The following is a 25,211-nucleotide window of genomic DNA, read 5'->3' on the forward strand; positions in this document are numbered from 1 at the left end:
ATGCTCAGAGTTAGTCCATAACAACAAAAAAACACACTGAACCCTCAGACATTGCCAGCATCCTGGCAGACAGGTTCAGTGCAAACTCCCCCCCCCCCCCAAGGACAAATATCTATCCCAGCAGAGTGTTGCCGCCCTGACATCTCAGATGCCCAGGTGAGCCGCCCTCTCCAAAGCAAAAAACACAGCATCAATGGGACCGGACGGTGTCCCGGGCTGCGTGCTACATGAACTCCAAGAAGAGCTATACCCTCACATAAAGCTGCTATTCATTCTTAGCCTTACTACAGGATATGTACCCAAAGAATGGCGTACAGCAACAGTAGTCCCACTCCACAAAGGAGGTGCCTCCACGGACCCTGGAAACTACCGCCCCATAAGCCTGACTAGCCTGGTCTGCAAAGCTATGGAGAGGATCATTATGGAGCTCATAAACAAAGACATTGGGGACCTACAGACACTGGATCCCTACCCAATTCGGCTTTGTCAAGGGTAGATCCTGCCTCCTGAACCTGGTAGATTTCTTTGAAACAGTTAACAAGGCCATTGATGAGGGTAAGGTGGTCCACACAGCCTACCTAGACCTCGCAAAAGCCTTTGACACAATACCCCACTCGGGCATCGTAGACAAACTCTCCAGCCTAAATATAAACCCCTACGTCATAAGATGGGTTGCAAACTGGCTCAAGGACAGAACCCACATGGTCAGAATTTCTGGAGCCATGTCAGACTCTAAACCAGTTACAAGTGGCATCCCCCACAGGGCTCAGTCCTGGGACCTCTCTTATTCGGAATATATTTTTCTGAGGTACAGGCTAACACAGGAGGACTGTGGCTGACCAAGTTCGCAGATGACTGCAAACTGGGCGCCATAATTGACTCTCCAGCTGACACAAGCATCCTCCAAAAGGGTCTCTTAGAGACGGATAACTGGTGCCAGAGCCATGGCCTTAAACTAAATGCCAAAAAGTGTATAGTTATACCCTTTGGCAAAAACAAAGTGCCCACAAATTACCACATAGGAGGTAATCTATTAAGTACAGAAGAAGTAATTAGGGACCTGGGGACCCAAGTTGATAGTAACCTCTCCTTTGACAACCACATTGCCAAAGTGGTTAGGAAGTCACCTGCAGCAACTAGAAAGACCCCAAAAGTATCTCACTAAGAGGATCAAGGGACTCAAACAGATGCCATATGCTCCTCGGCTAAAGAAACTCCAGCTCTACTCAGTTGCATACCGCCTACTCAGAGGCGATCTATGCCTGACGTACAAAGCCATGTCCAACCCTGAATTAATGGACATGCTCCACCTCAGAAAATCCAAAACGCTTAGAGCTACGCGATAGAGTGACTTGAATTTCAGTACAGAAATAAATAGGACATGCTGGAGACACAGATTCATAACCCAGAGGCTCCCTTCACTCTGGAATAGAATCCCAGTCCACGTTAGGCAGAGCCCCTCACTGACTCTCTTCAAGAAAAATCTTGACGAGTGGATGGGAGATCATAGGTTTACCCCGGGGATCACTTCTGTGTCACTACTAGACAGAGGCACAATAAACACAACCTTAAAAAAGGCACAGTAAACTCATTCCAAGGGGTGGCGAAAGCCAAACACACTCTGGCTAGGCTTGTAAATGCCCTAGGGCAGATAGCCTAGTGTGATCCTATGAATCATCATGGAGCTCATAAATAAGGATATAGTTGACTTCCAAACCCTAGATCCATCCCTGTTCTATTTGGTCAAGGATAGACTGTGCCTGCTAAACCTGATGGACTTCTCTGAGAATGGGACCAGAGCCACAGACATAGGCAAAGCTGTGCACACAGCCTATCTTGATTTGGCCAACACCTTTGACACAACTCCACATTCGAGCATCACTGATAAACTAACCTAGTTGAATATCAACTCCTATGTTGTCAGGTGGGTTGAAAACTGGCTCACAGATTGATAACACTCAGTCAAAGTGGGGACTTCACCTCTACCTACAGACCTGTCACCAGTTGTGTTCCTCAAGGATCACTGCTGGGCCCCCTCTTTGTTTGGCATATACTTCTCTGAAGTCCCTGCCAAAATGGAGGGCCTGTGGCTAACCAAGGTTGCAGATGACTGCAAATTAGGTGCTATTACTGAATCCTCTAGTGATGCCAGTATTCTTCAAGAGGGGCTTACACAGACCAATGATTGGTGCCAAAGCCATGGTCTTAAACTAAATGCTAAAAAGTGCAACATTCTCTTCAGTAAAAACAATGTCACTGCTGATTATAAAATAAACAATAATACCCTAACTACCAATTCTGTAGTGAGAGACATGAAAACACAAGTTGACTGTGACCAACTTCAATCACATGTCTACTGTGGTGAGGAAGGCATTCTCCGTCACTCACCTGATTAGCAAAGGCATCGCCTCAAGAGCAAAACAGCAAACAAACACCATAAAAGACAATCAATGCCAATACATCCAGCCTCAGTTCATTACAGTCAACACAATAATACAAAAAGGCACTGTAGAAGTTGTAAAAGATACAAGTTGAAGAGCAGCCCAGAAACCAAAGTAATGTTTTAATGAATAATTTCAGAATATATAAACCTAATCACACCATAAAAAATAAACATTTAACAGAATCACTGCGTTTTTCGTCCTCTCCTAGAACTTCATCAGAAGTTTATTAACCCCTATCCTTTTATATTATTTTTATAACAATTGATGCTCATTAAACAAATTACCTACTTTTAAAACCATTTAAAATTAAATAAATCAATTACCTAATTTTAAAATAATTTAAAATTAAACAATAAATTACCTAATTTTAAAATAAAAACTTATTTTAAATTATTTTAAAATAGGTCAATTGATTTATTGTTTAATTAATGAGCATGAATTGTTATAAAAATAATATAAAAAGGTAGGAGTAAATGAACTTCTTATCTGATGAAGCCCTAGCAGAGTACGAAAAACTCTGATTCTGTTAAGCGTTTTAATTTTATCATGTGGTTATGTATTCCGAAATTATTTATTAAAATATTCCTTTGATTCCTGGGCTGTTCTTCAGTTTGTATCCTGTACACCTCTACAGTGCCTTTTTGTATTATTGTGGTTGGTCAAGAGCAAAAGAGGTTATCACTCCCCTGTGCTTATCCCTCATCAGACCTATTATTGAACATAATGTTCCCTTTGGTATGTACCATACTAGACACCTGCAGCAGTTGAGAGACCTCAGAGATTTCTAAGAGAATTTAGGGTCTCTGGCACATGCCTTATCTGGACGGACTGAAGTCGTTGTCACTGTTCTCAGCAGCATATAGACTACTTGGAGGTGACTTGTGGCTTACAAGACTGTATCTGACCCACGTCTAATGAAAATGCTGCACATCCGTAAGTCAAATGGGACTAGAGTGACCCGTTCCAGGGACCTCAACCTAGCCTGCAACATAAACATAACCTGCTGGATAGACAGATACATCTCTCATACACTGCCACTCCTCTGTATCTGGCTTCCAATCCATGTGAAGCAGAGCACCACCATAATCCTACTTAACAGCAAACTGGATGGGAAACCATAAGTTTCTGCTGGGGATTGCCCCTGCTTCTCTCCTAGACATGGATAATCCTTGCTACAAAAATCTTGGTCATAGATGATATCTCTCACCTAGTTTTATATTGGGATTTTATGGCTAGGCTTGTGAAGACCCTCGGGTCAATAGTCTAGTAACATCCTATGAAGCGCTAAATAAGGGCAAACTAAGCACGCAACACAGTACCTGAGAATATTGGAAGAGTTAGTTCAGGATATATTCTTGCTAGCTCTTCAGACAGTTGGTAGTAAGACAATGAATACAGGTGTGGAAGAGGAGATGGCTGACTCAACACCCCATCAGTTCTATGCACCTCTAGCTTTTGGGCATAACGAAACAGCTTAGGTTCAAGGATCTGCAAAAAAAAAAAAAGAGAAAAACTTTTAAAATATGAACACTCAACTACACACACTACAATGAAAAGTTGTACTGGTCATAAGTAACTTCTGAACCAAGTCAAATAAGATGATGTGCTATCTACAGCTTCACTGCTGATTTATTCAGCCTGCTTTCCAATCTGACATATTTTGCATCACCACACACAGAAAAGGCAATGGTATAGTACACACTGCAGCTCTTAATGGCTTCCTTATAAAGTTTAAGAATTTTACTAATCATCCCCTCCTCCCAAAACACACATACAAATAAGTGCACAGGGACACACAGTAGGTGAGGCAAACACATCAATACACATATTGGCACTTATAACAGAATATCACAATACCTGACCATTCATTTCAGTAATCAAGTGAATGAGACTTTTCCATTATTAGGATTATGTGATATTCAAGAAATTGTACAACAGAAAATGTAAACAAAATGCCTAGTTTGAATATGCATGACTGTAAATGTGTGTGAAGATACTCACCACTCACAATAAATGTACATATGAAGAACAGAATTACTACAGAACAATTCCTTACAAATGGGAACTGGCTACAGGTGGATGCCATTATTTCCTCCCTGACTTCCCAAGTAGCTGAACATATACACAGAGTGAAAACCTTCCTTCCTTGTAATGAACACACCAGTATGGCATTCGGCTGTAGACAGGAAAGCAGTCCATGTGCCCCGAATGCCCTTCCCATCACTGTGCGGCAAAGAAAAGGAAGAGCTGCTGCTAATGAAGCCAGGATAACAACCCAAGTGTTTTAGGAAATTAAACCTTGTACTACAGAACAACCCAATTTTTATGGTCAAGAAGCCTATCCAAAGATCACCACCCTAGCAAGGGGATATTACTACTCTACCCAGACACCAGATGAGATGGGAGACAATCACGGGGATAAGGTGGGTAAAAGTTCCTAAAACAGCAGTGATACTGTTATCTGAGACTACAATGTCAAGACTGACTGCCTTAACACAACTGTACAATGTTTACAAGAATCACTAGTAGAGCGTAATTCCATGTGTGGAAAAAGCAGTTAGTTGCCAAAGAGAAAACGGACTCCAGACCAGGAACACATTTACAGCAGCATCTTAAGAGAAATACAGTAACAAAACCTACACTGCTTCCAGACTGCAAATCCAGTTTGTAGTGTTCACAGACATGAAAGTGATGCAGGCTGCTCTCTAACAAATACCCTTATCTGAGCTTTTTCTTTAACTTTTTTCCCCTAAGGTTTAATAGACAAGAGAGAGGCTAAGACCAAAAGCCAGCCAAGTTAGCCAATCACTTAGGTCTGGCTTGTTTTGCTGGCACAAAAAAGTACAGTTTTGTACCTACCATAAATGTAGATGTTCGAAGATCCACATTGCTGCAGTCCTTACATATGGGTAGTCCGCTGTCCTCGGTCGGCCCGAATACCAAAGTATTAGGCTGACGTCGGTCATGGGCGCTCAGATCTGACATCAGAGCGTCAGGGTATTAAAGCGCATGACCGACGTCATATCCTCAGTCTTTTCTTGCCCCAGATGTCAGAAGGCCCTAAAAAGAAAGGCCACAGCCAAAAATAGAATACTTCCCAAAAGGCATGTACAAATAACAGCTACCACCCAAACCATACAACCATTCCAAACTACAGAGGGGAAGGAGGGAGGGTAAATTGGACTGCAGCAATGTGGATCTTGAACATCTACATTTATGGTAGGTACAAAACTGTACTATGTTCTTCATCTCACATTGCTGCAGTCCTTACATATGGGTAGAATCCCAAAGCAGAGGTAAAGGGAGGCTGGCAAAATCATAAAGCATTGGGAGCTGCCAAAATGCCCTGTAAGATTGCAGTGGCAAATCCAGCCCTAGATTTGGAATAAAGAGGAAGGTGGTAATGTTTAGAAAAAGTATGCACTGAACTCCAAGTAGCTGCTTCCAAAATATCTTTAGTAGCTACTCCTTAAAAAGCTGTAGAAGTGGCAGTAGCCCTAGTGGAGTGAGGTCTGATTCCAGCCGGAATCTCCTTACCATGGTGAGAATAACAAAAAGCAATACAAAGCCAATCCACTTAGAAATAGTTTGTTTTGAAACAGGTTTCCCCTGAGAACCCAAAGCAAAAGAAACAAACAACTGCTGAGACTGTCTGAACCCTTTAGTCCTGCTCAAATAATAACGCAACTGCCTGTGAATATCCCAAGTGTGCAAAATTTTCCCCCCTTTATTTTGGGGATCTGCATAAAAAGTACGCAAATGAATTGATTGGTTCAAGGCCACATTTGAAACCACTTTAGGCATAAAAGTAGGATTAGTACGCAGAGATACCCTATCCTTATGAAAAATTAGGAAGGGTTCAACTGCCATAAGAGCCTGTAATTCAGAAACCCTTCTAGCAGACGTAATGGCCAACAAAAAAGCAGTCTTCCAAGACAAAAACTTTAACTCAGCAGTAGCTGCAGGTTCAAAAGGAGATAAAGTAAGTTTCTCCAACACAAAATTGAGATCCCAGGCAGGAGTAGGAGCTCTACGTGGGGGTCTTATGTTCTTTGCCCCTCTAAGAAATTGCTTAAACAAAGGATGAGAGAATAATGGAGGGTCACAGTCATAGTGAGCAGAAATGGCTGCAGCATGAACTTTTATAGAGGAGAAAGACAAACCCTTGTCTAATAATTCTGTAAGATATTGAAGAGAAACACTTAAATCAGGCCTGGAAACATCAAAACCCTTTGTTTTGCTCCAAATTAAAAATCTCCTCCATTTATCAGCATAAACTTTCCTTGTACTAGGCCTTCTGGCCTCCAAAATAACATTCAAAACTTGTTGTGGAAGCTGCGACCCTCCAGGTTCTAGAACAGAATATGCCAGGCTGTTAGATGCAGGGACTGAATCCTGACATTGAGGAAATGATTGCCCACCTGTGACAAAAGGTGCGGAATCGAAGGCAAAGGCCATGGAGGCTCCCGTACTAAACTCCTCAGCAGAGGGTACCAGTGCTGTCGAGGCCAATCTGGAGCTATTAGAATCATGGAGGGCTTGTCTTGTCTGACCTTCAAGAGTACCTTGGGAGGAGAGGCAGAGGCGGAAAGGCATAGACGTGAAGATTGCTCCAACTGAATGATAGAGCATCCACTTTCCAAGCTGTGGGATGAAACATTTTTGTGCAAAACTTTGGCAACTGGAAATTTAGTGGAGAAGCGAACAGATCTATGTCTGGAGTTCCCCATATCACTGTCAATTTTCGAAACACATGAGGATCCAATTTCCACTCGTGGGGATCCACTATCTGTCTGCTCAAAACATCTGCTAAGGAGTTCTGTGCTCCTGGTAGAAACCTTGCCTGAAGATTGAGGTGTAAACTGAGAGCAGTCTCCCACAAAATCATTGCTTGCCTGCAAAGAGGGTACGAATGGGTTCCCCCTTGCTTGTTGATGTACCACATGACAGTTGTGTTGTCTGTTTGAATCAACACTTGCCCTGGGTGAAGTAAATCCTTGAAAGCCATCAATGCAAATTGGACTGCTAACATCTCCTTCAAGTTGATATGTAAATGTTGAAGTCCGGCAGGCCACGTGTCTTGAACCCATTTTCCATTGAGGTGTGCTCCCCAAGCCTTGTCTGAGGCATCTGTCGTTAAAATCTGACTCGCCTCTGGTCGGGTCACAGAGAGTCCCTTGTTTAGGTGACATTCCTGAGCCCACCACAAAAATTCCTTTTGAATGCAAGGTATTATTTGAATGACAGTGTCCAGATCTTGGCAGTGTTGTGTCCATACATTCTTGAGATACCATTGTAGCTTCCTCATATGCAGTTTGGCATTGGGAAGCACCAGAATACAAGATGCCATGAACCCCAAGGCTTGAAGGACTGTCCTTGCAGTCAGCCTGGACCGTAGAGACAATTGATGGAAGTAAAGAGAAAGGTTCTTTTGCTTGTCCGGGGTCAAAAAAGCCATCTGGGAAGCTGTATTCAGTCTCACACCCAGAAAGCACATTTCCTGAGAGGGTACTAGACTGGACTTTGTTTCGTTCACAGAATACCCTAGGCACCTTAACACTGCCATCACATACTGTAGATGATGAAGAAGTTCGTACTTGTCTTGAGCAAGAATCAGGCAATCGTCCAAATAGGGATAAATTTGTATTCCTCTTAACCGTAAGAAGGCTATCACTGGAGCCAGAACCTTTGTGAATACCCTGGGCGCAGTAGATAAGCCAAAGGGCAATGCAGAGAACTGATAATGTAAAGTCCCAGCCCGAAAACGCAGGTACCTCCTGCAACTGGGCCTGATAGGAACATGAAGATAAGCCTCTTTGAGATCCAGAGTTACCATCCAGTGATCTTTGCCCAACAGAGATAGAAGTTGTTGCAACGTCAACATTTTGAATTTTGGAATGTCCAGGTATGTGTTGAGGATAGATAAATCCAAAATTGGCCTCCAAGTGTTTCCTTTCTTTGGTACTAGAAACAGGCAAGAATAAAATCCTAGGCCCACTTCTGACAGAGGGACCTGCTGTATAGCCCCCATTTGAAGAAGTAAAGAAATCTGCTTGTGAGCCTCTACCCTTTGCTGAGGAGGAACGTCTGGCATGCCTTTGAAAGGAGGCAATGTATGGAAATAAAACTTGTAGCCTCGGTCTATAATGTCCAACACCCATTTGTCCTGGGTGACTAAAAGCCAGTTTTGCTTGAAGAGTGCCAACTTTCCTCCCAAAGGAGCTGCCAGGCAGGAAGAATCTGGCAGCTGAAAATGCAGGTCATTGGGCCTGTTTACAAAAGGACTGGCCCCCTGCCCTCACCTGTAGATTGTGCAGGTGAGCTCCATGTTCTAGGCCTGAAAGTACTCTGAGCTCTGCCCCTACCACGTCTAGATCTACCCCCTAGACTGTGAATCAGAAGAAGGATAAGCCCATCCCTTAGTAGGCCAATTCCTGCTAAACTTAGGAGGCTGCACCTGCAAAAAATCTTTAACAGTCTGCATAGACTTAGCCTTGTCTTCCATTTTCTTCAAGACAGACTCCACAGGAGAACCAAACAAAACTTCAGACTGTAAAGGAGCATCCAAAATTCTAGTTTTAACATGGTCTGACAAATTCTGATCCTTAAGCCAGGCGTGCCTGCGAATAACTGAACCAGTGGCAGCCACCCTGGAAGAAGCCTGTAAAGCATCGAAACCACACTGCAAAGAATGCTTACCCACCTGTTCAGAGGCATGTACCAAATCCTGTAATTCTTTACACTCTATGCCCTCTGCCAAAGCATCCACTTTAGATTTTAGTTGAGTAAGGAGAAAATTCTGATACTTCAACATATGAAACTGGCAATTCAAAGCCCTCATTGCTAAAGTGGAAGAGGTATACACTTTCTTACCCCATCTATCCAAAGCTCTAGCATCTTTATCCATAGGAACTGGATTCTTTACAACAGAAGCCCTGACACCCTTAGGTCCCTGGCTAATAGTTTCTGGGTCAGCCCTTGGACTCTTATACAGATATTTATGAGCCTCAGGTACCCTGTAATACCTGTCTGGCTTAACTGGCAGGAGGCAGAGAGTCTGGATTAAGGGAAGCCTCGAGAAAACGTCCTGAACAACATCCAAAACAGGAGGTATAGCCAAGGGCCTATGTTGTGGTAAAAACAAAAATTCCCTAAGCCTCTTTCGGGAATCTGAGAAATCCTGACCTTCCCATTTAAAATGCTCCCTCATAGAATGCAGGGTTTCTGAAAAAGAAAAATCCTCTGGAGGAGAAGCAGAAGGAGTGGAATCCTCTGCCTGAATCAGAATAAGGAGGAAAATCCTGAATGTCTTCAGCCGAAGACTCTGAATAATCTGAAGCCTGCTCCAAACTTTCCACCTCTGGCTCCACCCTAGGCCTCTTATCAGGAGGGGACATAGAACCTCTGATTAAAGAAATTAAATCTTCTGCCATTTTAAGCATGTGTTTTTTAGGCACAGAACCTGCAGAACTAGGACTGACACCCGTGGAAGGCAAACCAGGCCTGCCTTTGGAAGGAGCCTTAGAGACAGAAGGAGAAGGCCTAACCACCTTAGGCAAGGAAGGGAGAACAGCAACCTCAGAGGCCCCCTCAGCCTGACCTGACTCCTGAGAGGCCACATCCTGCAAAATTAAAGCCTCCCCCTGAGACTCAACTGAAACCTCGGCTGGATCCACAGATTCCACCGTAGTTTCTAAAGAACCGGCGTCCGGAACGGACGACTCATCCTGCCTGGACTTTAAAGATTTTTCTTTGCGCTTCTTCGCGGTAGCGGGCGTCGGAGGATCCGACGGCATATTATAATTACACCGCTTACCGAAGACAAGCCTAGCGCAATCTAACCTACGTTTAATGGTGCGCTTATTAAACCTAGCACAAAGCGACACCCGACTACGTCGTGCTCAGGTCCCAAACAAGGAATACAAAGAGAGTGGTAATCCCTATGCGGTATCTGTTTCCCACAAGAAATACAATTATTCACTTTTCTGACATCCGAATTAACTGAGGCAAGAAAAACAAAATATTCCCCAACGGGGTACTTAGCCCAACTTGGTTTCGGTCTGAAACTCAGAATACGAAAATTTCAGAACGCCGAACGGCACTTGCAAACGCTGCTTCTGCATCGGACCATGCGGCAAAAAAGACTGAGGATATGACGTCGGTCATGCGCTTTAATACCCTGACGCTCTGATGTCAGATCTGAGCGCCCATGACCGACGTCAGCCTAATACTTTGGCATTCGGGCCGACCGAGGACAGCGGACTACCCATATGTAAGGACTGCAGCAATGTGAGATGAACATCAAAAAAGCTGGTACATCTATCTAAGGTATTTGCTTCTGAGTGATGCTGCTTGTTTGAGTATATGTATCAGTCCAAGAATTTGTCTACTTTGTTTTAGTGCAGAGGTTTACTTAAAAAAAAAAAAAAAAAAAAAAGGGGAGGGGTGGGTGTACAGTATAAATTATCAATTCTAGGACCACTATGGGCATGAAGGACTAGTGCCAAGGGTCACACTATCCTTGGGAAAAACTGCGCAGGGTTCCTTGCACATAACTTTCAGCTCAATGATTCTCCTGGCAAAGGTGATGGCCACTAGAAAGGTTCTAGGAAACAAATCAAGGCCATTGATCAAATATGATTGGGTGGAGGGTGGGGGAGAATGTCTTTCAAAAACAAAGTTCAAATCCTAAGGAGGAAGAAAGTGCTTCTTGGGAAGCTTAAAGTATAAGATCTCCTTGAATGCTAATGTGAAGGAGATGGTGAGTCTGCAAAGAGCCAAGCAAATGACGGTGCAGGTTCTGCCCATTTAGTGCTACACTACAAAGAGAATCTCTTCCATTGGTCCAGTTAAGACTTACTATTAGATTTCCTAGCCTCTTGTAATAAGAAAAGCAGTTCTGGGAAGAACTGATCTCTGAAGGGGATTATGCTTAAATCAACCATGAAAGTTTGAGGCTCGAAGTGTGGGGGCCCCAAGCACTTCCCCTGACCCATCTGCAGAGTCTATAGGTGCCCTGACATGGAAAGGAAACCTTTATTGATTGGTCATCTACATTATGTAAAAGAAAAGTACAGGTGTGTTAAACTCACCACAGTAGGCTGTTTAAATTCTGGTTATCACAGCTGCAGTACCATTCAAGATTAATTGGGAAAGAACTTTTACTTCCATTGCTTTGGTCACCCCTGGGTCAACTATGTCCCTTCTTCATGCCAAATTTATAAGAATGACACAGGGTAGAAAAAGACAGCCTGCACCATTTTTAGTTATTTTTTGTGAACAAGTGGTCAAGCAAGGTCCACAACAAGTTTGTTTTTTCTTAAGTGCTTAAATATTGGCACAATAGTAAGTGATGTGGATTTCAGCTGCCCACTCACACCAAAGCAGAAAAGAGAGGAAAATAAAGGAACCTCTAGATTGGACACATTCCTGTAGGTGAGAGAAAAAGGGGGTAAGGAATGCAGAAGTCTATATTGCAGCAGTTATCCTTGTACTCCTAATTATCTGCTGCAATGCTAACTTTAAAACACAGCTGCACTATTGACAATACCACTCAAGCAATAACAGCACTGACCACAGACCTACAGAGGGGGAGCTACCACACCTAAAATAAATGCAGTGACAAACACAGCCTTACTTCTAAATTAGTTGCCAAGTCTGTTGTGTCTAGCAAAGCAACACATGAAGCTCAAGTAACAACTTCACTTGTACAACAGGCCAAAATATTCCTGTAGAAGGTTGATACCATAGTAGAATGAGCTCTTACAAGACTATGCAAAGATGAATACCAGTTAGTCAGCCATTTGCAGACAGTCTGCTCTATGATTTTATTTGCCTACATCCTCTGGTCAGGTACTACACATTCAGTAAAAGCAACACCCTCTCCCCTCTACTTGAGAAAAATACCACATTAATGGCTTGGGTCACTGCAATTTGAAAAACTACTTGTGACAAAAAAAGGGAGGGCTTCACTCCTTACAGACACCATGTTTTGGTAAAATACAGCTAAGAGCTTGACTGCTATACATGCCTAGAGCCCATATACTCAACGAGGCACTTGTAACAGAATCCGGAAATTCAGCCTTCAAAAAAATTTCATGGAGCAGTAGTTGAACAGTGCAAATGGAAGCAAAGGGAATTTTTGAACAACAAAGTTCATGTCTCATGGAGAAGTGACTGAGTTTTTTTAAGTGTCAAATAAGCACCAATTGGTAGATCCTGGGAAGGCATCCAGAAATGGCAGACTGGTGAATTTCAATGGGGATAAAGCCAAGCCCTGCATTATACAATGAAGCAAGGTAACCAAGGACTTGCTGCACTGATACTGGCTCTGGATTGATCTGCAAATTTTCCCACCATGAACAGAGCTTTTCCACTTACCCACATATCCAGACCAGCAGGTCTGAAGCTACCTGCCTGCATTACTGCTAGTACTTCAGTTAGGAACCTCTCCAAGTGGGTAATTAGGGTTCTAACATCTAGGTAGTTAACTTAGGAATTCTGAGATTTGGATGTATCAATGCATCCCTCCAGCTGGGAGAGAAGGTTGCAAGGGGGTTGGTAAAATAAGGCATTCTCACTTTTTCATCTCAAAAAGCATTGAGAACTGGACTTCCAAGATGGCTGCACACTGATACAACAGCTTAACTTCAGCTCTCCTAATCTAGAAACCAACATTAAGAAAAGGGAGTCTGAAATTACTTTGGGAAAAATCCAGTTACTGGGTAAGTAAGTACAATGGCTGGATGCCGGCAAAGAAGTAACCTGGAGATACTGAAAGAAAATCAACCAGAAAAGGTGAAATGAAAACAATGGCTGGGAGAACCTTGCTGCTGTTTTGCAAAAAAGTAGTTCAGGCATCAGCTTTGGTACAAAAGATGTTTTCCAGTAATTCAGACGTAAAAACACTGAAGGACTATATCAACTCAAATAAAAGCATTAACTAGCTATTAAGATGAACCAATAAAACTGCAAAAAAAATCAGAGGCTGAAATGAAGAAAAGGCTTCCAGATCATGAAGCAAAAAATTACAGTAGAGCTAGAAGACAGAACACACAGAGAAAACGAAAGATTTTCTGCTGTACCAGAAAAACTGAAGGAAATGGCTCAAATTTCAGGGGGGCACAAAGAAGCAACTAGACTGGTGTTCTACAGCAGGATTTGTTAACTAGAAGGGCATGTTGTATGCATGCAGGAATGCCAGATTTCTTAAAAAAAAAAAAAGGTCGTTCACGCTAAGTGAAGACCAAAAAATAAAAATAAAAAATATATACATCTTTAATGCGGAACTAAACACAAGTAGCTCTGTGTTTGGCGATTTCTGATTGGCCTCTATGCCGGTATGCGAGCCAACCAAAATCACAAATTGGAGCTACTTCTATTCAATGTGGATCAGGCAGTTCCGCATTCAACAGAAGTAGCTCCGTTTTGTGATTTTTTTGATTGACTCGTTATACCAGCATACGGGCCAATCAAAAAAAGTAAACCGGAGGCTGTTTCACTGGGATTTTATCCAGCAGTGTGGGACTCTGGATTGGGCTGCTGATCTCATGACAGTCCCGCTCAAATAGGGACGTCTGGCAACCCTGTTATGCTACAGTCCCAGCCACAAGAAAGGAGCAAAGACCCACATTAGTAAAAAAGCAATCATACCAGCAGAAGAAGTTGATCCTGACTAAACTAGGGCAGAAAGAAAAAAATTAGAAATTGCAGAAAGCAGAGCACTTCTGGGAAATGAATATTTATTGTACACCAGGTAGAAGAGAAGAAAATGTATCCAAGCAATCAGGGAATCTCGAGAGGCAGGTGTGAGATTCAAGCTGCTGTATCTTCAAAATATTTCTTTCCTGCAGGATCAGACATTTCTGGATGCAGAACAGGCTAAGGAGGAAATAAAATTTATCCACAAAAGTAAGCCAGGAAGAGGAAGGGGACTCTCTCATTCTTCTTACAAATCCGAAAGAGAAACTTTGACAATGAAGTCATTTCCATTGTTCCAAAGAAAAATGCTTAAGACGAAAAAAATTAAACAGGAGATGACTAGAAGAATTAGGAGAACCTTGTGCATGAACCACAGTCTGGTGTTGGAAAATGGAGCTGATTAGGCAGACCACCAGCAACACTGAAGTAAGACTGAAATTTTGTGGACATTACTAAACTTATGGTTGGACTGTAATAGCACATATCCTACTGTGTCATTAATTTTTGGGAGAACATTAAAGGGGCGAGAGAAGCAACTTTAAGTAAACCATTTTTGTTACTAGTATCTGTATAAAACATTTCATGGTACATAAACTGCATGCTATATTGTAAAACAGTTTTGTATAGAGGCAGCCAGATATTTTAAATGTGTGGGAGAAGACTCTTTCAATGACTTATGTAGTGTTAAAAATATTAAACTAAACAAGTGTTTTTCTCAGCTGTAAAAATGTAGGTTTTACAGTATAACAAGATGAGACAGGATAGACAGAAACAAGTTTTTATTATTATAATGCTTGGTCTGCTGGGGTGGGGTACAAAAAGTGCACTGATTATATTACATATAGAAATAAAATGATTTGTTTTGTTTTTATAAGGTTGGATGTTTATACTAATGTCTTTGACTTAACCCATTAACTATTTTTTTGGAAAAAAACAGGCTTGAAAAATAAGACAATTATGAAAAGCATGGAAAATGCTAAGTTTCTTCCAGCTGCTAAGATATTAGCTGGTCATTTTTTTTTCCCCACTAGCAGCTACTCAGAGTGGTAAATGAAGTCTGAAGTGGAAAGCAGTTGGCCAGGAGGAATTTTGTACATTGTTTTCAGAGTGTAAGTTACAGAGAGGCCTTCATACACCTGTAGAGCCATTATTTTTTTGTTACGGTTAACTATTGCATGAAGCTGAGCTGCTTGCAGGTGCAAACAGTCTTGAGAGTTCTGAACATTTGCTGCTGAAGGAAATGCAAAAACAGTAAAATTGCAAGCAGAGGAGTAAAAATAAAAGTATGAAATTATGGGAAGTGAATAAAAGATATCCTCCAGAACACCCTTAACATTTAATGTACTTAATAGAACAGTATGCAATTTAGTTTTACTTGAGGGTAGCCAGTGCAATTTTTCATGGGGCTAAAAGTCGATGTTTTCTGAAAGTATGCAAACTGTTGATCACATCTGGGAGGGGAGTGGACCTAAGAAAAGAACAGACAGCAATCAATCTTAAGAGGGGAATCCAGGCTGTAACATGCACTTTAGCACTGGTATCCTTAAGTTTAGATTAGATAATGACTGTGGGTGCAGCTGTTAACTTGTGGTAACTTTTTCAATCTGAAGGATTAAACTTCTTTTTTTTCAAAATGTCCATAGTTTTGTTGGTTTGTTTTAAGTTAATAGGGGATGGCAGTCTTCTTAAACTGTATTTATTTTTCTGTTTAAAGATTTTCATTAAAGCAGAAAGTTTTGAAAAATGTAATATGTGTTCAAGTGGCGATGAAAACTACTAACTGTATTAAAGATCAGTCTGCCAAACAGTACGTACATGTCAGACAAAAGCTGGAAATACACAGTCAAAATGTCATGTACAATAGATGGAAAAGTACAGCTGTATAAAATCTTACTGTATCAGTAGATGTTCCTCTCTTCACTGCTGCTGTATTCTTCACCCAAGTTATCTCCTGCCAAGGACAGTCCAACGTCTGGCCAGCATAACAAAGCCTTCAGCTCTTATAAGTACCATACGACACACTTATGCTCCCTGTGCACAATATAGGCCATAAAACTGACATACAGACGCAGATACTCAGAAATGAAAAAGCCCCGGGAAGAACAGAATACCTTCAGGGACAAATAGGAACATGTGCATCCAGAAGGAAAAATAAAGGAAGAAAGGAAAAGGGCCCCTTGGCCAGGAGGGCAAGAAGAACACAGGGCAAGAGTCAGGACAGAGGAGGAAGGAGGGAGGGACTGAACACTGCAACAGTGAGGAGGAATCAACTGTTATTTTAAGATTTTACACAACTGCACTATTTCCGTCCATATCACTGCTACAGTATTTTACACCCAAGGGAGAGTACAAGAGGATGCCTAGAAGGAGGAAGATAGAGAGGAACCCTCCACAAATTCATGCAGGATAGCCCTGGCAAAGCCTGCCATGACCCTGTAAACAACATCCAGCTTGTAATGTTTAGGGAAAGTATGAACAGAGGACCAAGTTGCAGACTCAAGGATAGAACTGGTATCCAAACCCTTGAAAAAAGCACCAGAGGCAGCAAATGCCCTAGTAAAAGTACAGTTGTGTAAAATCTTACCGTAACAGTATGCTTTGTCATCGTCACTGTTGCAATATTCTTCAAATTAAGGATCTCCTGCCAAGGATAGTCCAAAGTCCAGCTAGTATACCAAAGCCTTTACATCTTGTATGTGCCGTACGTCACACACATGCTTCCCGCTCAGGACACGGCATAAAGATGATGTACTAACGTAATTACCCAGAACTGAACTGCCCCAGTAAAGAACAGTCTCCATACGACAAAAGCAGGCTATGCAATAGAAAAGGGGTACCCTAGGCCAGGAGTGTAAAGAAAAAAGGAGGATGGAGGGATGGACCAAATACTGCAACAGTGAAGAGGACCATCTACTGTTATGGTAAGATTTTACACAACTGTGCTATGTCCTATATCACTGTTGCAGCATTCTTAACCTGAGGGAGAGTACAAAAGCTCAAGATAAGGAGTGAGGTGGAAGGCTGGGAAAAGCCCTCAACAAACCCATGCAGGATTACCCTATCAAACCCTGCTCTGGCCCTAGGAACCATATCAAACTTAGAAATGCTTAAAGCAAGTAGGCACTGAGGGCCAAGTAGCAGCTTCAAAGATGGAATTAGCAGCCAAACCCTTGAAGAAAGCACCAGAAGAGGCAACAGCCCTAGTGGAATGAGAACGGAAGTAAACGCACACCTGCCATGCAAAGAATAACAAAAGGAAATGGCCTTAGATAACCAGGAGGAGGTGGTTTGCTTGTAAACAGCTAAACCCAAAGTCCTAGGATGAAAGGAAACAAAAAGCTGGTCAAACTTACGAATGGTCTTAGTTTTATCCAAATATTACCTGAACTGTCTGTGCAAATCCAAAGTATGCAGGACCCTCTCACTATCAGACTACAAAGAAGGAAAAAAGGAAGGGAGCTGTACTGCCTGATTTAAAGGCAACTCATGAACTACCTTGGGCATAAATGAAGGATTAGTAGGAAGACACACCCTGTCTCTGGGCAACAAAAAAGGGAGGAATGGCCATAAGGGCCTGGAGCTCAGAAACCCTCTGAGCAAAACAGCAAGCAATAAGATGGTCCCTTAGGTACAGTGTTGCAAAGAAGCTGCAACTGCATGCTCAAACGAAGCCTGAGACAATTTTCCCAAAATTAAGGTCCCAATGAGGACTTGCAGGTTTCTTTGATGGTCTATGATGCAGGACACCTTTAAGAAACTGTTTGACCTCAAAACGAGAAGGCAAAGGAGGATTCATGGGCAGACAAGGCAGAAATGGCCCTTCACAGAAGAAAAGTCAAAGCCAGACTTGTGCAACTCTCACAAACAGGACAGAACAAGAGAGACCTCCACTATTTAACAGAGTCCTGGCTATGGGCATGGCGCCACACCATACAGAAAATATTTTCCATTTGGACATAAGACTTTCTGGTTGCAGGCTTTCTTGCCTCCTGTAAAACCCTGAACACATCTTCAGAAAAAGAGGTGCCTAACAAGGATCAAAATTCTATCACCCACAGTGTCAGTTAGAGAGTGGACAAATGAGGATGGATGAGTGAGCCCTTGTCCTGTGTGAGAAAGTCCAACCAGTGAGGTAACATGGTGAGCGCCCCTGGCCAGATGTATTAAGAGGGGGAAATCAGTGCTGTCTTGGACAAAAAGGAGTCACTAGCAAGATGTTTGGAGAGTCCACCTGAATCTTCTGCAGGATTCTTGGAAGTAGAGGAAGAGGAGGGAAAGCATAGAGAAACAGCCCCTTCCAAGGAAAAGAAAGGGCGTCCATCTTCCACTCCAGATGGCATTGCACTCTGGAACAGAAAAGAGGGGGCTGCCTGTTCAGATGGGAGGAAAAAAGCTCTACCTGTGGAATACCCCACTCATGGACTATGTCCAGAAACATGTCTCTGTCAAGCATCCATTTGTGAGCCTGTGTTTCAGACTTCCTCAGACAGTCTGTGCTCTGAAGGAATATACCCTACCCAAATAGTTAACTGATAGCCAGATTCCAAGTCTGAAGAGCTAGCCTGCAAAAATATATGTTTGTGTGACCCCCTGCGTGTTGATATACCACATCACTGTGGTGTTGTCTTTGTAAACCTTCAGTGGTCCTAGAGAAAACAATGAGTGAAAAGCCTGAAGGGCCAGAATCAGAGCTCTCATCTCTTTGATGTTGATATCTTCTGACTTCTGATGGGGGGGCCAGAGACCCTAAACTTGCAGGTGACCACAGGAAGACCCCCACCCCATGTCTGAAGCATCAATGAACTGTTCTTGAAAAGCAATTGGAGGCTGAAAAGGCAGGCCTGGGTTGAGGGTAAGTTGCTGAATCCACCACTCATGTTCCTGCTTAAGTAGAGGCACTATAAAATCCAGAGTGTGTGGCAATGCTAAAGCCAAAGTGACTTGAGCTACCACTGAAGCTTCCACATATGTACTCTGGCAAGGGGGAGCACTGGAATAGAAGACAACATGAATCACAGGGCCTAAAAAAAAATCCCTGACTGGAAAGGCAGGCAGTGGGAAGAAAATACTAAAAGAAAGCTGTCAAGGACAAAACCTTTGGAGGTAAAAGAAAGGCCAACATTAGCACTGTCTGAATCCTGCAGCCCAGATACACACAATCCTGATACGGAGTCAAGACAAACTTTTGAAAGATGATACTGAATCCCAGACTTTGAAGCAGAGAAATGGTGAACTCTAGAGAACAGGCAACTAGGAGAAGGTGCCTGAATCAACAGGTCATTTAAATAAGGAAAAAATATGAATGACTGAGTCTACAAAAGACAATCACAGGAGCCAGGCATTTTGTAAAGACCCATGGAGCAATAGAGAATTCAAAAGGCAAAGCGGACAACTGAAAGTAAGAGGAAGTAACAAACATAACTTCCTGAAAAAGATGGTGAACAGATATATGAAGATAAGCATCCTGCAGATCCAAGGACACCAGAAAATCCTGGGGTAGCAACACAGGAAACAGAGTTTGAAGAGAAAGCAAGAAACATTTAGAAAGGTGCTGAGGAAGGAGACATCCAGAATAAGCCTCCAAGTGCCCTCCTTTCAAGGAACCAGAAACACCCTGGAGTAGAATCCCTTGTCCTACTTGGGAATGAGGGACAAGTTGAATAGTTCCCTGGTCTACCAGGGATCCAAGAAGCTCTGAGAAATGAGGAAGTTGTACTCAAGGTGGTTGAGGAATTTCTGAAAAAGGAGGGAGAGACTTCCACACCACGTAGTAACCCTGATGGACAACGGGCAGAACCTAAGAATCTGAGAGGATGAGCTGCCAGTTTAAAAGACAGAGGGACAGCAGAGACAAAGGAACCTGGCTGAGGATTGTGGGGGGAAAATGTCAGACAGAGGTAGGCTTGCCCAAAAACAGAGGCTTCTGCTCCACAGGAGCCTGAAAAGATATAGCAAGAGGAACTCGCTTATCACCCTTCCTGCCTTTAGTGGCCTAATGGGCCTGTTTGCGAGCAAAAGTAGGCCTAGTAGGATAGTTCTTCTGGAACTGAGGATGGAGGACACAAAAATATGTTTAAGGTCCTGCAAAGCATTACCTTTTTTCTTGGAAACAAACATATTGGCGGCAGCAGCAGACCAAATAGATGTTTATTATCCAAAGGATCATCCAGCAGTTGACCTGAACATACTCGTGTAATGTCTGCAGACTAAGCCAAATATAACGCCTGGTGACGGACACAAAGGCAACAGCTCTGGAAGAGGCAGAGGCATCAATAGCACCACAGCTGCACTTGATAGAGCAGTGAGCCACCTGAGAAGTAGAACCCAAAATAAAGAGAGCAGAGAACTTTACCTTCAGAATGAGGGAGGACAGAAATAACCTGACAAGCCTGGACAATCAATGCCACAGCATATCTGGTCATCTGAGTCTGGTAATTAATGACCCTAAAGGCCAAAGTGGCAGCAGTATAAACCTTCTTTCCAATCCTCCCCAAGCCCCTCTACTATCCTTATCCAAAGGCAGGAGCTTGGTAGAGGACAAAAGCTTAGAAGGCTTGTCATAGGATACTGCCACCACAGCAAGATCAGCAGAAAGACACTTAAGTAAATCAAAAAACAAAAAAGAGTCAGCAAACAAGGCTGACTGAGTATAAAATACTGCTTACAAAAATCAATATCAACCTCTAAGGCTCTAAGGCCTTTGATATGGTCAACCATTCCCTCTTACTAAACATCCTCAAATCATTTGCCTTGGACAGTCAAGCTATCCAGTGGTTTAAATCCTACTTAGAAAATAGACAACAAGCAGTTCTTTGGGATAATCAAATATCTCTTCTTCCCATCACAATTGGAGTGCCACAAGGCTCGATACTGGGACCTCTCCTCTTTTCTATTTTTATTAACAAACTAAATATGTCCCTGCCTCAATCCATATGTATACAATATGCCGATGACTCAACCATGATATGTTCAGCATCCTCCCCAATTACGCTCCAGACCACTACACAACAAGTCTTCACAGCAGCAGAAAACTGGTTCTATCAGCATGGCCTCTTACTAAATCCCAAAAAGACTAAATTATTACTTTTTACCCCATCACAGAAATCTTTGACCTTTACCTTCGATATAATGTCAAACAATGGCACAATAATATCCCCTGACTCAACTACCAAACTTTTAGGTGTCACAATAGACCATAATCTCAACTTCGATGCCCATATTAACTTAACCATTAAGTCAGTCAATTGAAAACTTGGAGATCTCTACAGGCTCAAACCCTTCCTAACTACCTTAGCCAGAAGTACTTTAGCTCAAACACACTTGCTCTCTACCCTTCTTTATGCCTCACCTATTTTCACAAACTTATCAAAATCTAATTTCAATAAACTAGCAGTATCTTATAATAATATTACAAGATTTTCCACAGGAGTCCCTTTTAGAACCCATCATTGCTCTAATCTTAAACAACTAGGCTGGCTGGAACTACAAAATCAAATACGACTACAGCAACTTACCATCACCCACAAAATCTTCTATCAACCTTCTAACACCACAATACTTAGTACCCTTATTACTCCTTATAGAAATCTATCATCCTTGCGCTCCGCTACAAAGCTACTAGCAGCACCCTATAAATCCAACAACAAAGCTGGAGACTTTTTGTTCACCAACTGTATTGGACCTATCTGAAACAAGCTTCCACGTGAACTCACCACTATTATTTCTCTACCCACTTTCAAGAAGCAGCTAAAAACTCTGCTTAAGTCTCAATGGCTCTGTCCTTGTACTAACCCTGACTAAACTATTATTCCCTCTACCCTTTTCACCCCCTCAAACCTTTTCTAGGTTAGTATAGTATTTGTGTTTGAACCTTCAAAAAGCAGCTAAATCCTGTGCTTAATTCTCATTAGCTCTGTCCTTTACAAACCTTGACTAAAACTTTCTATTTTCTCAACCTTTATATTCACCCTTAATTAAAAAAAAAAAAAATATATATATATATATATATATATATATATATATATATATATATATATATATATATTTATGCTTGCTTATTTTCACTATTGTAAAGTATTTTTGCTAGTAATACTTATGAACCAGTTTTTTCTCTGTAACACCTACTTTTGTATAATATTTCTTATTTGAATGTATAACACTTGATTTTACTAACCCATTTTTATTGTGGAGCTTTTCTCCCCGGGCCTCTACTGAAAATGGACATGTATCCAGCTAGACTAGCCCGGTCAACAAATGTAAAATAAAATAAAATAAAAAGTAAGCGCTTTTCACGTCTACAAGGACGCTTCTTCAGACTTTCAACAAACGACACTTCAGTAGAAGTGACAATCCTCAGGAAGCTTACAGAACCTGGCAGGTATTTTAGGAGCAGGGGGATGAGAATCCAGAGTTTTAGAGGCAGCTATAAAAGTGTCTAACAAAGCAGCCAACACAAGAGGTACTGCAGAAGGTTTAGAGTTGTCCACCTGAAGCAACTAATAATACTTCTTCTGGATATCGGACACCTGAGAAGAATCTCGCTTAAAAGTATTCCATCATTCTGGTTACTGTGTCCGCAAAAGACAACTCCTCCAAAGGAGACTCGGAGCTAATGGATTCCTCTTAATCAGAGCCATAAGCCAAGGGAGAAGGCATCTGAGAAGAATAAGATAAAGACCCCACTCATCAGATTCTGAATCCACATCCAAGGAATCAGGTTCCCTACACCTTTTAGAAGGATTTGAAGTTCAATGCGGAGCAAGTACAGACACCCCTTGAAGAGACTTCAGGGCCATTAAGGCTTTAAACAGGCCAGAGTAAACTCCTGCCATTCTCTTCAAGGGTCCTTAGGACGTACAGAAGAATTATTAGTCTTCTGTTTTTTCTTGGTAGGTATGACAGCCCTAACACAGGAGGTTCCAAACTTTGACAAGATTCATTAAGAGTATCCAGAACTTCTTCCCTGATCAGAATCTGCGGAATCCCCATTAGGGCCCTCTGAGATAACCAACTGCGGTTCCCAATCGACATCCAGGACAGATGCCTGCAAAGCCCCACAGGACATGTGAAAGGAAGGAACCATGCAAGCCTCCAATAGGACTGTGGCAGAGGAATCTGAAGTTGACACTTGACAGTTTACAGAGCCATCAAACACTTCGAGAGATGTCCAGTGGTGACTGGACAGCCAAAGAGTCCAACCGAAATCACTTGGCTTCCTTCTTGCTTAATGGCAGTATCTCAGGGTTAACTGATTCCACCATGCTACCCTGGGCCAAGTGTTTAAGCTGCCGGTTTTCAAGACAGATGGCCAGGCAAGGCAACCGGCATCTAAGAGTCTTGGGAACAAATACTATGGGAAGTATAGTCATGGGAAGCACCGTACCTCCCACACTGACATTTTCCCTTCTTGCATAACATGAACTCAAGCTAACCAAAAGAAAACACAACCAAGAATAGGAAAGAAAAAAGATTGCAACAGGGTACTTATCTGATGGCTAAGTATCACCACAGGAAAGGGCATTTAGACCAGAAAATCGATGCCCACATTCGGACTGGTGGTAAAGAAGTTCTGGGTAACTGCATATGTATGTCACCTTTATGCCCTACATGCTAAGTAGGGAGCATACAATGTGATGTATGGTGCATGCATGATCTAAAGGCTTTCAGCTATCCCTGGCAGGAGTTCCCTAAGGTGAAGAATATTGCAACAGTTATATAAGGAGGACACTGTGCCTTTACAGATGAGAAAAGACATTTGCCATGAAAACAACAACAAACAGAAATGGCATTAGAATTCAGAGGAGATGATTTTCTTAAAGCAGCCAAACCCAGTGTTCTTGGAATGAAAAGAAACAAAAGCTGCTTAGATTTGTGAAAAAAAAATTAGTTTTATCTAAATAATACCAGAGCTGTCTATGCAAATCCAGTGTGTGAAGAATCTTCTCACTGGCAGACTGTGAAGGAAAAAAGGAAGGAAGAAGAATAGACTGATTAAGGGGACAACTCAACCTCCTTGCTCATAAAAGAAGGATTAGAACGAAGATGTACACTGTCTCTTGGAACACTAAAAAAGGAGGAAAGGCCACAAGACCCTGAAGTTCAGACACCCTCTTGGCTGAAGTAAATGCCAAAAGCATAACAGTCTTCCAAGTACAGTGCTGCAAGGAAGCTGAGGAAGTAAGCTCAAAAGGAGCCTGGGTGAATTTTTCAAGTACAAAAGTGAGGTCACAAGAAGGCAGCATAGGCTTCCTGAAAGGCCTAATATGAAGGATGCATTTAAGGAATTACCTGACCCCAAACTTAGGCGGATTTAAGAGCAAACAAGTAGAAATTGCTGACAGGTGAGGTTTCACTGAAGAGTATGCCAACCCAGCATGGAGTAGATCATGCAAAGAGAGAAGCAAAGGAACCTCCCATGATAGAGGATCCTGATGGAGAGAGCATCACCAGACAGAAAAGCCTTTCCATTTAGACATGTGTAATTTCCTGGTAGTGGGTTTCCTGGCCTCCTGCAGGACCCACAGCACATCCTCAGAAAACATGTGCCTAAATGAGATCAAAACCTATTACCCAAGGTGTCATCTGAAGAGTGGACAAGTGAGAATGGATAAGAGACCCCTTGTCTTGTGTAAGAAGATACATCTGGTGAAGAAACGTGGTGACTGTCCCTAGCCAAGTCAGAAAGAAGGGGGAACCAATACTGTCTGGGCCAAAAGAAAGTCACCAGCAAGGTTTTGGGTGAGTCCTGGCTGACATTGTGCAAAACTCATTGGAACTAGGGGGGGTGTACAGAAACATCCACTCCAAGGAAAAGACAGGGCATCCACTTTCCAAGCCAGAAGACTTGGGACTTGAACAGAATAGAGTAAGTTACCTGTTCAGAGGGGTGGCAAAAAGATCTACCTGAGGAACAGCCCACCTATGGGCAATGACCAAAAACAGACCTCTGTGAAGCATCCACTTGTGAGACTGTGTACTTCACCTGCTCAGAGAGTCTGTCACTAGATTGTGCCATGAGGGAATGTAAACTGTCTGAAGGGTCACCTGATACTGGATAGCTAGATCACA

At 42.4% G+C, this 25,211-nt stretch overlaps 1 protein-coding gene across 1 annotated transcript in view; it reads right to left on the minus strand.

The window, feature by feature from the left end:
* FRYL (FRY like transcription coactivator) overlaps nucleotides 1-25,211 on the minus strand; it is a 3,917,685-nt gene that overhangs the window by 1,856,379 nt on the left and 2,036,095 nt on the right. The window contains exon 31 of the mRNA XM_044055727.1: nucleotides 3,764-3,932. Within this exon, the coding sequence (XP_043911662.1) occupies nucleotides 3,764-3,932 (169 nt within the window). The remainder of the gene's footprint in view (nucleotides 1-3,763; nucleotides 3,933-25,211) is intronic.

Source organism: Protopterus annectens, chromosome 14.part0 (genome assembly GCF_019279795.1).
Source record: "Protopterus annectens isolate FY-2018-M chromosome 14.part0, PAN1.0, whole genome shotgun sequence".
NCBI lineage: Eukaryota > Metazoa > Chordata > Ceratodontiformes > Protopteridae > Protopterus > Protopterus annectens.